Source organism: Hylobates moloch, unplaced genomic scaffold (assembly GCF_009828535.3).
Source record: "Hylobates moloch isolate HMO894 unplaced genomic scaffold, HMol_V3 SCAFFOLD_11, whole genome shotgun sequence".
Classification (NCBI taxonomy): Eukaryota; Metazoa; Chordata; class Mammalia; order Primates; family Hylobatidae; genus Hylobates; species Hylobates moloch.
The window spans coordinates 27,222,868-27,234,931 of NW_026652286.1; the positions used below are offsets into that span (position 1 = coordinate 27,222,868).

The window sequence follows — 12,064 nt, forward strand, 5'->3', positions numbered from 1 at the left end:
TGTAACTTTATAAAATCCAATTTCCTCTAACTTTTAAATTAGTCCACAACTTTAGAATCTCATTAAGAAATAAATGGTTATGACCAGGCACAGAGTGGTTCACACCTGTAATCCCAGCACTTTGAGAGGCTGACACAGGCAAATCATCTGAGGACATGAGTTCGAGACCAGCACAGCCAACACAGAGAAACCTTGTCTCTACTAAAAATACAAAAATTAGCCGGCTGTGGTGGCACACGTCTGCAGTCCCAGCTACTAGGGAGGCTGAGCCAAGAAGATTGCTTGAACCCGGAAGGCGGAGGTTGCAGTGGGCTGAGATCGTGCCACTGCACTCCAGCCTAGGCAATATAGAGTGAGACCCTGTCTCAAAACAAACAAATAAAAAACCAAAAAAAACCCCACGTTATACATATATCATACATATATTTAAACTGGGCTAACTATAATAGAGAAATTCTCCACCTTAATTTGTAGCTAAGCATTCAAGTTTCAACACAAGAAGAACAGCATTTAATATATCTGAAGGTTTGTACTTAGCAGTACAAATTCAGATACTTTCTTCTTCCCTCTATCTAAAAAAGCCCAATCTCTTCCTCTTATTCCCCAGAGTTACTTTATTTATTCCTTTACTAGGCTTTTTCAAAAATTTTCAATATCTTCACTAATTCTTCTAACTATAAAGGGGAAACAAAGTTCCAATTAGGCACTCATCCTTTTTAATACTTTTGTTATGGATTATTGCCACATAAGCTGGGCGACTAATTCATTCAAAGAGGCCATGCTTGCGTAAGTAGCTCCAGATGGATAGGTCCGTAGGAGGGAGGGTAAGGAGTTGACACCATCCCAAAGAGCAAGAGAATCGAAGTAAATATGGGTGGGTGGTTAAGATTCACAAATAATGAACACCTAATAAAAGCATTAGGCCACAACATCTTAAGTATGTCAAGCTCATGTTAGAGTAAGCATGCTGGGAAGGAGGTTTCCAAGAAATGTAGATGCTTAACCAAACAAGTATAAGCTTACTCTGAGAGGATAAAGAAAAACTCCAAAGATCTACTTCCTATCTGCTGCAAAGAGGATGAACTATGGTACTGATTTCATCACATCAATCTGTGAGGCCTGTCTCTAAGAAGAGTGAATTCTGATTATACATATTCTCTTTCCCTCTTCATTCCAACTGCTGGACTATTTGCCAAAAATAAACATTGTTAAATCTGTTTCAAATGCAACACGAAGCCTGCTTTCTTCTACCCCTGTAAGATCTTATTCATAGGTTTCTCTATGTTCTTTTTTTTTTTTTTTTTGAGACAGAGTCTCGCTCTGTCGCCCAGGCTGGAGTGCAGTGGCGCGATCTCGGCTCACTGCAAGCTCCGCCACCCGGGTTCACGCCATTCTCCTGCCTCAGCCTCTCCGAGTAGCTGGGACTACAGGCGCCCACCACCACGCCCAGCTAATTTTTTTGTATTTTTACAAAATACAAAATGATGTCACTGATAGTCACTGAAAATATACGTGAAATATATATTTAATACTGGTGACATGACTATTTATTCTAGGAATTCCTTTATAGATGACTGATCAATTTTCATTAATCAAGATGGTGTTTTTTCAACTCTCATGTATTAATATGAAAACAAAGAGGAAAGTCTAGGAGTTAGCCTTTAGCCTAATTTCAATTGACAAAAATACTTTCAGTTACTAAAAAGCAGAATTAGAAAATGCATGGGAAATGAATCAAATTTTGCTTTTTGTTAATTAAATAAATTATGAGTGCTCCAAAGTCACAAATCTCTTTGAGATATTTAAATTTTAATCTGGATATTTAAATTAAACTTAAATCTGGATATTTAAACTTTAAAAAATTATAAAACCAACTTCAACTAAAAGAAGATTCCCTCAAAACATCAAAGTACATTGTTAAACTTATTTGGATATAAAATAATCACTGAATCAAAATGAACTGAAACAATTGTAAAGAAGACATGAAGTCTTGTGTATAATATATCAATCTGAACCAAATATTTAAAAGAATCAGGCAGAAGACTCAATGTTAACATGACTTATAATCTATTTTACAGATTCTGACAATACAATTTTCCATAAAAATGTTAATTTCTGAGGACATAGTTTTAAAAACCATATATTTTTAAAATAATATAAATACGTTAATACCACCTATATAAACTCATTTTACGAACAATTTGAGTCTCCTGACAGCAGTAAATGTTATCTTAAAAAAATAAACATTTATAAATTATTTGAGAGGAAAAATTTTTTATATTTTAATAATCTAACGTTTCTGGCTATATTGTAGGTGTTTTCACATATATCTCATTAATCCATGTAATGAGTCATCGAAATAGAATTATCCCCATTTTTCTTAAAGCAACTGAATAGTGTGAAGTACAGATTACTTAGGTAACGTAACAACGAAATAAGTGGTAGAACCACATAGGAAGCCAGATCTGCCTAACTTTTCCAAAGGATTTTTTCTATTAGACTATTAAATTATTATTAGATTTTTGAAAGGTAACTCAATAGCAGTTCAGTAATTTTTTCATACATAAATATAAAATATTCTACCAAATAAACATATCTTCCATCTAAATTAAATGTAAAGAGTTAAAGGGAGGAATAGGGTATGAACTTTGGTCTTTAAAGATAAAGTTGAGTGCTCTTTACTAATCACGTGATAGGAAATAATGAAGACTCTATAAAGAAAAATCATTACATAAACAGGGTTTCCTAATACTTTTTCTACTGAATTAAACTTTTTTGAAGTTTACTGACCTATTAACCAGATCTGTTCAATGGCCTAGCAAAGGCAATGGTAGACTGTCAGAAGCAATAGTCATTTTCATTTGTCACAAGCCTGGTAATTAAACTCATTAGCCTGCCAATCAACTGCACTGCTAGTGAAATTTGTAAAAGCAGAATGAAATAGCTTACCGTGCACATGGATGTCTTTGTGATTTTCAGGGTAAAATCTGATGAAAACTCCAAATCTGAGATAGATGTTGTATGGCAATCTATATGCTACCCATTAAAAGGAGTGAAGAAAGAGCTTAGTAAAAATAGTCCAAAAACAAAACAAAACAAAAACAACCCAGACAAACATTACTTCTTTTATGCACAAATGATTATTGGAAACCAAAGTTTTGCAAACTTAACTTACATGCTAGTTTTTGGAATTATTTATAAGTTTAAGGAGTACGAGTACTATCATCTTGTTAATTTTTCCTTAAATTCATTTAACTTAGACTCCTTGTAAACAACAGTATTTATCAAATCATAGCTCTAATGTGCTAAAGTTTTCCTGACACACTAAAATAAATACTTTCAAATAAAAAATGCTTTCCTGTGTTTCACCAAACATCACTTTGCCTATCGTGTATGGTACACCCGCCACAACTGCTATAAATTATGTGTGATAACAGTCAATACATTTATAGGAACTGCCAACTTGAAAACACATGCTAATGAAAAGTAAGTTGTTTTAAAATTCATGTCTGTAATTGTATTTGAAGATAGGTTTTGTTAGATATGAGGAGAAACCACACAATTCAAACAAAACAGCAAAACTATGGAGATTCAATCCAGAGAAAAAATAGCGAAATATGTTTATTTTCCATTCTGCCCTTTTTCAAATCCTTCTCTATTATACTTTGGAGAAGGGATGGAATCACCTTTCAACTACAGCAGTCTAACCAGAAGTGTGCTGTAAAGACCGTCATCAGTTGAGTAGATCCAGCCAGGAGTAGATCATAACCCAGTGAATGCAATTAATGTAACCACACATCTGAGCCACTATTGAAAACATTTTAACAGTACAATGTGTTTGTGGGAGGACTGGAGAATACACAACGAACTATTTACTTAAATAAATGTTAAAAAAAAAAAAAAGGAGTACGTGAGTACGTACACTTTTTAACACCTTGTTTTCAAGTCTAAATTTTTCTGTCTCAACTATTTATTCATAGCAGTTTTTGCATTAAGCAGAGACGACTAGAGAGAGAAATCAGCAACCTCCACGAACTCTCCTCTTTCTGCTCAACTTTAAGGCTTAGTTGGTTATAACTGTACACTCCTATCCTGAGCCAAAGAGCCCAAATAAACTCTTTACTCTCAGTGTACCAGAGCACTGAGCAGTCTTATAACCATCAAGCAGACTGTTTTTCTTAAAAGCTGAACGCACTTTTAATCGGCCTGCTCTCGTCAAGAAACTTCACGTTTGTTACTCTATACTAACTTTTAGTGCTTTATTCATTTAAGAAAATTAAATATGTACTAAATACTTTGTACAGAGAAGAAATATTGATGCTATATGAAAGTAATAGCATGATTAAAAAGAGAAGACAGCACTTCGGGAGGCTGAGGCAGGCGGATCATGAGGTCAGGAGATCAAGACCATCCTGGTCAACATGGTGAAACCCCGTCTCTACTAAAATACAAAAAAATTAGCCAGGCATGGTGGTGCATGCCTGTAGTCCCAGCTACTCCGGAGGCTGAGGCAGGGGAATCGCTTGAACCTGGGAGGTGGAGATTGCAGTGAGCCGAGATCGCGCCGCTGCACTCCAGCCTGGGTGACAGAGAGAGACTGTCTCAAGAGAAAAAAAAAAAAAAGACAATATCCTGAACCTAACACTGAACATACTGCTGTAGATTTGATTATCTAGTTGAAACAGACGAATTAAGGAGTTAAGAAAAGCAGTATTATTTTTTGCTGCAAAGTTATTAGTGAACCCATGTAAATTCAACATAGAAAAATTCACAATAAAACCAGAGATTAACATGGCAAAAAATAAGATGACAAAACACAAAAGGAATTAACTGAGAAATCTGAACATAGTAGGGCTTTCGTTTGTTTCATGGGCAAATTCACTATATGTAATTACTTAATCTGAAAACGCTGGAAGAAATCTGAATGAGAGAAGTTAAACTGTGTGGAATATACGACACGAATGAATAATCTGGGTGTAAATAAGAAGCTAAAATAAAGCTGGCGGGGGAGGGTGATGAAGCAGAATTGATAATACAGCAGGACTTTTTACCTTGATTAAGCCAAAGTAAATATAAATTGTTCAACCGGTTCAGAGTTAGATTTGAAGGACTGTAAAACTGAGTGTAAGGAGTTTTAATATATAGAGAAGTGATTCTAAAGAGATGATATAGTCAACTGGTAAATATTATGACCTCAATTTGTTTTAGACTGATTACAATGGGAAAAGTACTGTTTTGAAAGCCCACATATAAAATCAATATATTATTTTCGAATGTTCAACTAAGAAAAATAGCAATACCATTATAAAAAATAAAGTTGGTAAAACACCTACCTTAATACCACAAGGTTCTGAAATAAGAGTCTTCGGATCTAAAACTTCCACAACAGCTTCTGGAATAACTGCTTTCTTCATGCAGGACATCTTGAAGCCATAGACATCATCCCAAAAAGCAATTCTGTCAGCATGTTTATTCACATCACTCACTGCCACAAGGCTGATAGTGCAAATGTCAGGGTAGACTGTAACAAATAAAATGCCCAACAATTAAGCATTATCTCCCTTTCTTATGGAATATAATTTTTTAAAGGCTAAATGTAAATATCAAATCCATCAGTAAGGATTACTAGCAGTGGGAGATTAATGAAGGTATAGATCAGGAAAAACAACCATGCTTCATCTTGTAGCCTCTTTTAAAAACAGATATGCATTATCGTGATGATAAAATTAAAACAGGGATTCCAATGATAGGGTCTGAATTAAAAAAGGATTATATAATTAAACAATCCTGAAATTAACATATTTATTGATATTAAAACTTAAAGTATGCTAACTTAACAGGTACTAGATCTTTACTTATTCCTATATTCCTCTAAAAACATGCAGAAAAGGACAAATCATTTAAAAAGATATGTAGCATGTAAGAAAATCATGTAATGGGGTTTTATAGTTTATAAAAGTTTATATAGAAGACCACTTCATATTACTCTCATTTAATAGAAAAATATTTATAAGCATAAAGTATGTGCCAGACATATGTGCCAGTCTAATTTACAGACTATGGACACATATCACTATCCTCAATAAACTTATATTTAGACTATTTTGAAAAAAGAAATGCATAGTTATTTGTGAGGTAATAAATACTAAGAATGGGAGCATACAACATACTAAGGGAGCTCATGGCAAAACCAGCTAATTCAGACTTAGCTGGAGCAGGGGAGAAGGGATAATATATAAGGTAAGAAGTGAAGCCCAGTAAGTTGGGAGTGGGAAGGGAAAGCGTATTCTAGGCAAAGTGAGCAGCAGTGTGCATAAAGGGTCACAATAGATGGGATGGCCCATATACAATCTAATTTAGAGAGAAATAGACACAAGGCTAGAAAGGTCAGTAGAGACCAAAGACTACATGCTGAGTAAACCAAATTAGTAAATTGGACTTAATTCTAAGAATAATGATAATCCAGTAAAAAATTTTACATAGGGTAGCAACATGACTAGATTTTGATTTTAGACACACCACCTGGAATGCAATGTGGAGAATAATGGGAGGGTCTAAGATGAAAACAGAGACAAATAAAGAGATGGTTAAAATAAACCAGGTGATCTGAACTAGGATATTGCTGTGGGAATGTAAAGGATGAGATGTATTCAAGGGATATTTATGAAGTAGAACTCAGAGGACTTTGAGGCTGTGGGGGAAAAGGTCAAGAATGACAGTATTTAGCTTTAGTAACAGCACAGATTGTGGTACTAACCATTATAATAGGACATAAATATGGGAAGATTCAAAAGGAACAGGAGCATTTAGTGCTTAAGAGATAAACGGATAAAAATGTCTGAAATGTAGCTGAATACAAAGGTCTGAAATTCAAAAAAGGATATCTAAGTTGAAGACATAAATTTGGAGACCACAGGCATATAAATGAAAGATAAGTAATGGGAGTTCATGAGACCTAGGGAGAATAGATAATGAATACTAGAATTCAAGGGACTTGACCGAGAAGCTGGACTGAATAATTATAGAAGCTTTCCCACATTATGCCCTGTCGTTTCATCATTAAAGAGGAACATATAATAAGGGTATAGTTAGGTGGTCAGCAAACATTTTTTGTGAAGTTACCAGTTTAGGTTTTGTGGACAAAACTGACTTTTGTTGAAACTACTGCTTTCTGCTATTGGTGTGAAAGCAGCCACAGACAATATGTAAACAAATGAGCATGGCTGTGTTCCAATAAAACTTTATCTACAAAACAGCCAGCAGGCTAGATACAGATACCCTTGATACAAATGAGCAGACATAGAGGGGGGTTATTATCAGGGCCACCATATGGTCCTACTTCAGGGAGTGCCATTCACACTATATAGTTCATGGGAACTGAATATCCTCTGGAGTTGTGCAGTACACAGACATTCAAGATACTTAACATAGTTGATACAGTTCTGCTATTTTAGAATATCTTTTAAAATCTTGCTGAAGTTTTAAAATGCGATCAGTCTATCAGGGTTAGCAGACTATGGCCCATAGTCAAATCCAGCCTGCTGCCAGTTTTTGTATTAATATATAAAGTTTAGCTGTAACACTACCACATTCATTTGTTTACATGTTGTCTATGGCCACACTGCACTACGAGGGCAGAGTTGAATAGTTGGGACAGGGGCTATATGGCCTACAAAACTGAAAAAAAATTTACTATATGGCCTTTTACTGAAAAAATTTACTTATCTCTGGCTCTGTATTAAGTAATATATTAGTGACACCATAAAAGTAAAGATAATTTTTTTATAAGAAAAAATTGTAACTTACTAAAAGTAATAAAACAATTTTGAAATTGTTGGTAATTAGAAGAGAAACTAAAGAAGAACATGATTTTATTTTTGGGTGTTGTGTATTTTTCAAATTATTTGTCTTTCACAACAATACAGAAAAGCACAGTTTTTATATTGCTAGAATTTGGAAATAAAATTATTTTTAATCTTTCGGTTAGTAAGATCTATGAATATGCATAAAGATATGTAATCAGTGTTATAGGTCAGTTTGGTTCTATAACCACCTCCTCACAGCTGGCTAAAATCTTGGACCACCTGCCAGAATCCTGACCCTTTACCTTCGCATTCTGACACATTTGTCATTTGATTTTTGTCAGATAGAAGCTATAATTGAATAATTATTTGTTGTAGGTGAAATTAACAAAGCGCTGATTGGACAAAAGCACCCTCTTAACAGACCATTTATAAATTCATGGCTTTGACATCTGTGTCCTTCTCGATTCACTGCCCAGAATTCATTTGTCACTAGAACGGCTCACATGGTGAATAGATAAAGATGGGAAATCCTTTATCCCTTAGAAATGCCTCATAAACTTTTGGACACTAAAGGATAAGATAGAGATGCATAAAGAAACAATTTCTAGTAAACACTAGGAATTTTGTATCACTGTTTGTATAAATAACCACAGAGTAAAAAGATTTAAAACAAAGGAGATAGTAAATAAGTCAAAATAAACCACTTTTTTCACAATATATATGAACAATATGAAGATTTTAGTGAAATAACAATGGTAGCAAAAATGCTTGATATGCATAAAAGAAAATGTACTAGAAAGTTACCAAATGGGAATTAAATGAGCTTTAAAAATTAGTTTCTAGTTTATATAATAAAGGTATCTTTAAAAAGTAATATTTATTTGGAAATTGGACTCATTTCCCCATCATTCATTTATAAATAATGACTAGACCCACTAACGTTTAGCTAAGGCTAACATACAGCTGTAATATGCTTTGAAAAAGTATATGCTGAAAAATAAAAAATGACACTACTGCTCTATTACAAACTCAAACTAATAAATGTGAAAAACGCAGATCTGAAGATGAGGAAGTAGGCAGTTATGAAAATACTAAAGGAATCCTTTAAGCACTATGAACCAATGCCAGTGGCTGATTATATTGAGATAATCTATGTAAAAGTGTAGAAAATGTGAAGTGCTGTATAAAAGGTAAATGTTAATACCACAATGCTGAAATTCATTTCATAACTTTTATAAAGTATAAACCTAATGCTAATCTCATGTTCACCAGTTGTAACTCAGACTGGGAATTAACATTTATTAAGCAACTACTTTGTCTCAAGCATCTCATTTAGACTTTTGAATAATTTTACAAAGTTGGATTATAATCTTCATTTTATAAATTAAAAAAAACTTAAATTCAGAGAGTAACTTGGGCAGAGAGTAACTTGCCCAAATACCTGGTCTTCTTCAGCTAACCAGATAACTAGTCAGCTGACATAGCAGAGATTCAACTTCAGGTCTAACTGCAAAATCCACATGCTTTCCATTATGCATGATACCACATTTTAATGCTTTTCAAATGGAAGAAAAGGAAAGAGGAACCCCAGGTTCCGAAGGTAAACGGTACTTGTTGGAAGAGAAGGAAGGAGAAAGGGGGTTGAAAAGAGTGGAGATAAATAAAATTTCAGGACAAAGTAAGGAAAATGGTAACATTTAAGCTTATTTTGCTCGGAGCAAAGCAATGAGATGACAAGGCAAAAACAAAACAAAAACACTAAAAAGGAAAGCAAGCAAGCAAGGTCAAGAGATCAAGACCAGCCTGGCCACCATGTTGAAACCCCATATCTACTAAAAATACAAAGAATTAGCTGGATGTGGTGGCAGGGCGCCTCTAATTCCAGCTACTTGAGAGGCTGAGGCAGGTGAATTGCTTGCGCCCAGAAGGCAAAGGTTGCAGTGAGCCAAGATCATGCCACTGCACTCCAGCCTGGGTGACAGGGACAGACTCCATTAAAAAAAATTAAAAAGACAACTTAAAAATGTAAAGATACATTATGCTCATGAACTGGAAAACTCAATATTAAAATGCTGATCATTCTCAAATTGATAACTTCATTCAATCCAATCCCTTCATAATTCTAGCAGTCTTTTTTTTAAAGCAGAAATAGCCAGATTCTAACATTTATTTTAAACTCCCCCCTGCCACATGACCAAACTATCAAAGCAATTTTTAAAAAGATCAAAATGGGGAGATTTTCCTTACCTGACCAAGACTCAGTATAAAGTTACAGTAATTAAGACAGTATGTTACTGGTGAAAGGACAGCCTTAAAGATCAAATGAACACAAAAATAGACTCACATGAATATGGCCAATTAATTTTCAAGATATGCCAAGCAATTCATGGGAAATAATAGCATTTCAATTAAGGGTGCTAGAAAATATTAATATCTAACCTTACCTCACACTATACACAAAAATTAATTTGAAATAAATCATAGACATAAATGTAAAAACTGAAACTCCAAGAAACACAGGAAAATTCTGTGTGACCTTGAGTAAAGCAAAGATTTCTTAAGACATTTTTCTTAATATGACAGAGACTGAGCACATGTTTAAGAGTCATCTGTATTTCCTTTTTTGTAAGTCACCGTTCAATTATTTGTCCAATTTTCTATTGGATTTGTGGTCTATTTATTTATATAATCTACTTATATGTGGGAGAGATTAGCTTTTTGTTGTGACAGAAATTGAAAAGTTATTTTCAGTATGTAGTTTCTCTTGTGACTTTGCTTATAGCACATTCTGCCATTTAGAAATTTATATAGATGTAATTAGATTTATCAATGTTTCTTTCAGGGTTTCTGAATTAAAATTCTTATTTAGAAAGACTCCCTTCCCCCAAGTTTATAAACCTATGTTTCTTTCTAGTATTTTTAGCATTTGACTTCTCTTGCATTTAATCTTTGATTATTTGAAATTCACAGTGTACAATTTATTATGTGGATTAAACTTTACTTTTTACACAATTGTCTCAATAGAATTTGCTACAGTATATCATTTCTTCAATTATATGAGATGCCATGTATAGTTAGGCCTATACTACTCTCTTCAACGCATCTCTCCATTCAAGAACCAATAATATATTGTTTTAATTATTAAGGCTTTATAATGTGTTTTAATATTTGGTAGCAGTATTCCTTCTGCTACCCCCATCCTGCACCCTTCTATTTTTCAGAAAAATTAGGAATCAAATTATCTCATAATTCATTTGACCCGAAGAAGGTGGGAATTGCTACTTCAGCTGTTTTTAAAAGTCTCTTTTCTGAAGTATAATTTATATGCAGCAAAACTCACTCTTTTTGGTATATATTTGCATGTGCTTTGATAAAGTCACACAGTTATGCAATCACCACCATAGTCAAGAGACATAGACAGGATCTACCACCACCAACCTCATCACTCAATTTAATGTTAGCTTTGTAGTGCTAAATGTACTTAATTCTACTACTTGATCTGTCAGCTTTAAATAATATTCTTTAAGTTTCTATTATTAAAGATAAAGCAATTAAAATGTGAACACTTCTACCTGCTGTCTGCATTCCCTTTCCAATTTTTGTGAGATGGAGTATTTGACACTGTTAGCATATAAAACATTTATATTCTATGTTGTCATCCTAAAATATACATTTATTTTAGTCTTAATTGTAGTTGTAAAAACACCCATTGGTCATAACCAATATTTTCCTATTTTTCCTCCTCATCTCTTGTTGGCTGCATGTAAAACATTACAATTCCTGATACACAATTGGTGCTTAGTAAATATTAGCTAGAAACAGTAGAAATCGTTGCTAGTACACCTGCTTTCATGAACTTTACAAAATTAGTTTTCTTAGAAGGGTAGTAAATATATAACTCTAAAATACAGTGGAATTGCTTGATTGATAATGGGGTAGATGAACATCCAAGTTATTGCCTGTGCTTTATAAAGCCTTTACTGCTCACCATAATATGTATGGTGAGACATAAATTGAACTTAAACTCATGTAAAAATAAATTGTGGTCCCATCATGTTTGTATGGGCCTTCAATATTCTCCCTCTCTCATACTGCATTCATTCTATAATCTTTTTACTACTAATTACTTGGTAAATCTTTCCTTCAGAAAAACAGAAAGGAAAACTTTGCTTTGTGATAAAACAATGAGCATCTAAATGACCAGTGATATGCATCAAGACATACTCAAAAACACAAATAGACTAAACTATTTTGTGTTA

The 12,064-nt window shown here is 33.7% G+C and overlaps 1 protein-coding gene across 2 annotated transcripts in view; it reads right to left on the reverse strand.

Moving 5' to 3' along the window:
* The window catches only part of PRMT3 (protein arginine methyltransferase 3), a 127,650-nt gene that overhangs the window by 42,805 nt on the left and 72,781 nt on the right, over window positions 1-12,064 (reverse strand). For both annotated transcript variants that reach the window (XM_032166407.2, XM_058446547.1), the window contains 2 exons: window positions 5,334-5,521; window positions 2,950-3,036 (listed from right to left, as the gene is read on the reverse strand). In XM_032166407.2, coding sequence (XP_032022298.1) covers window positions 2,950-3,036; window positions 5,334-5,521 — 275 coding nt within the window. The remainder of the gene's footprint in view (window positions 1-2,949; window positions 3,037-5,333; window positions 5,522-12,064) is intronic.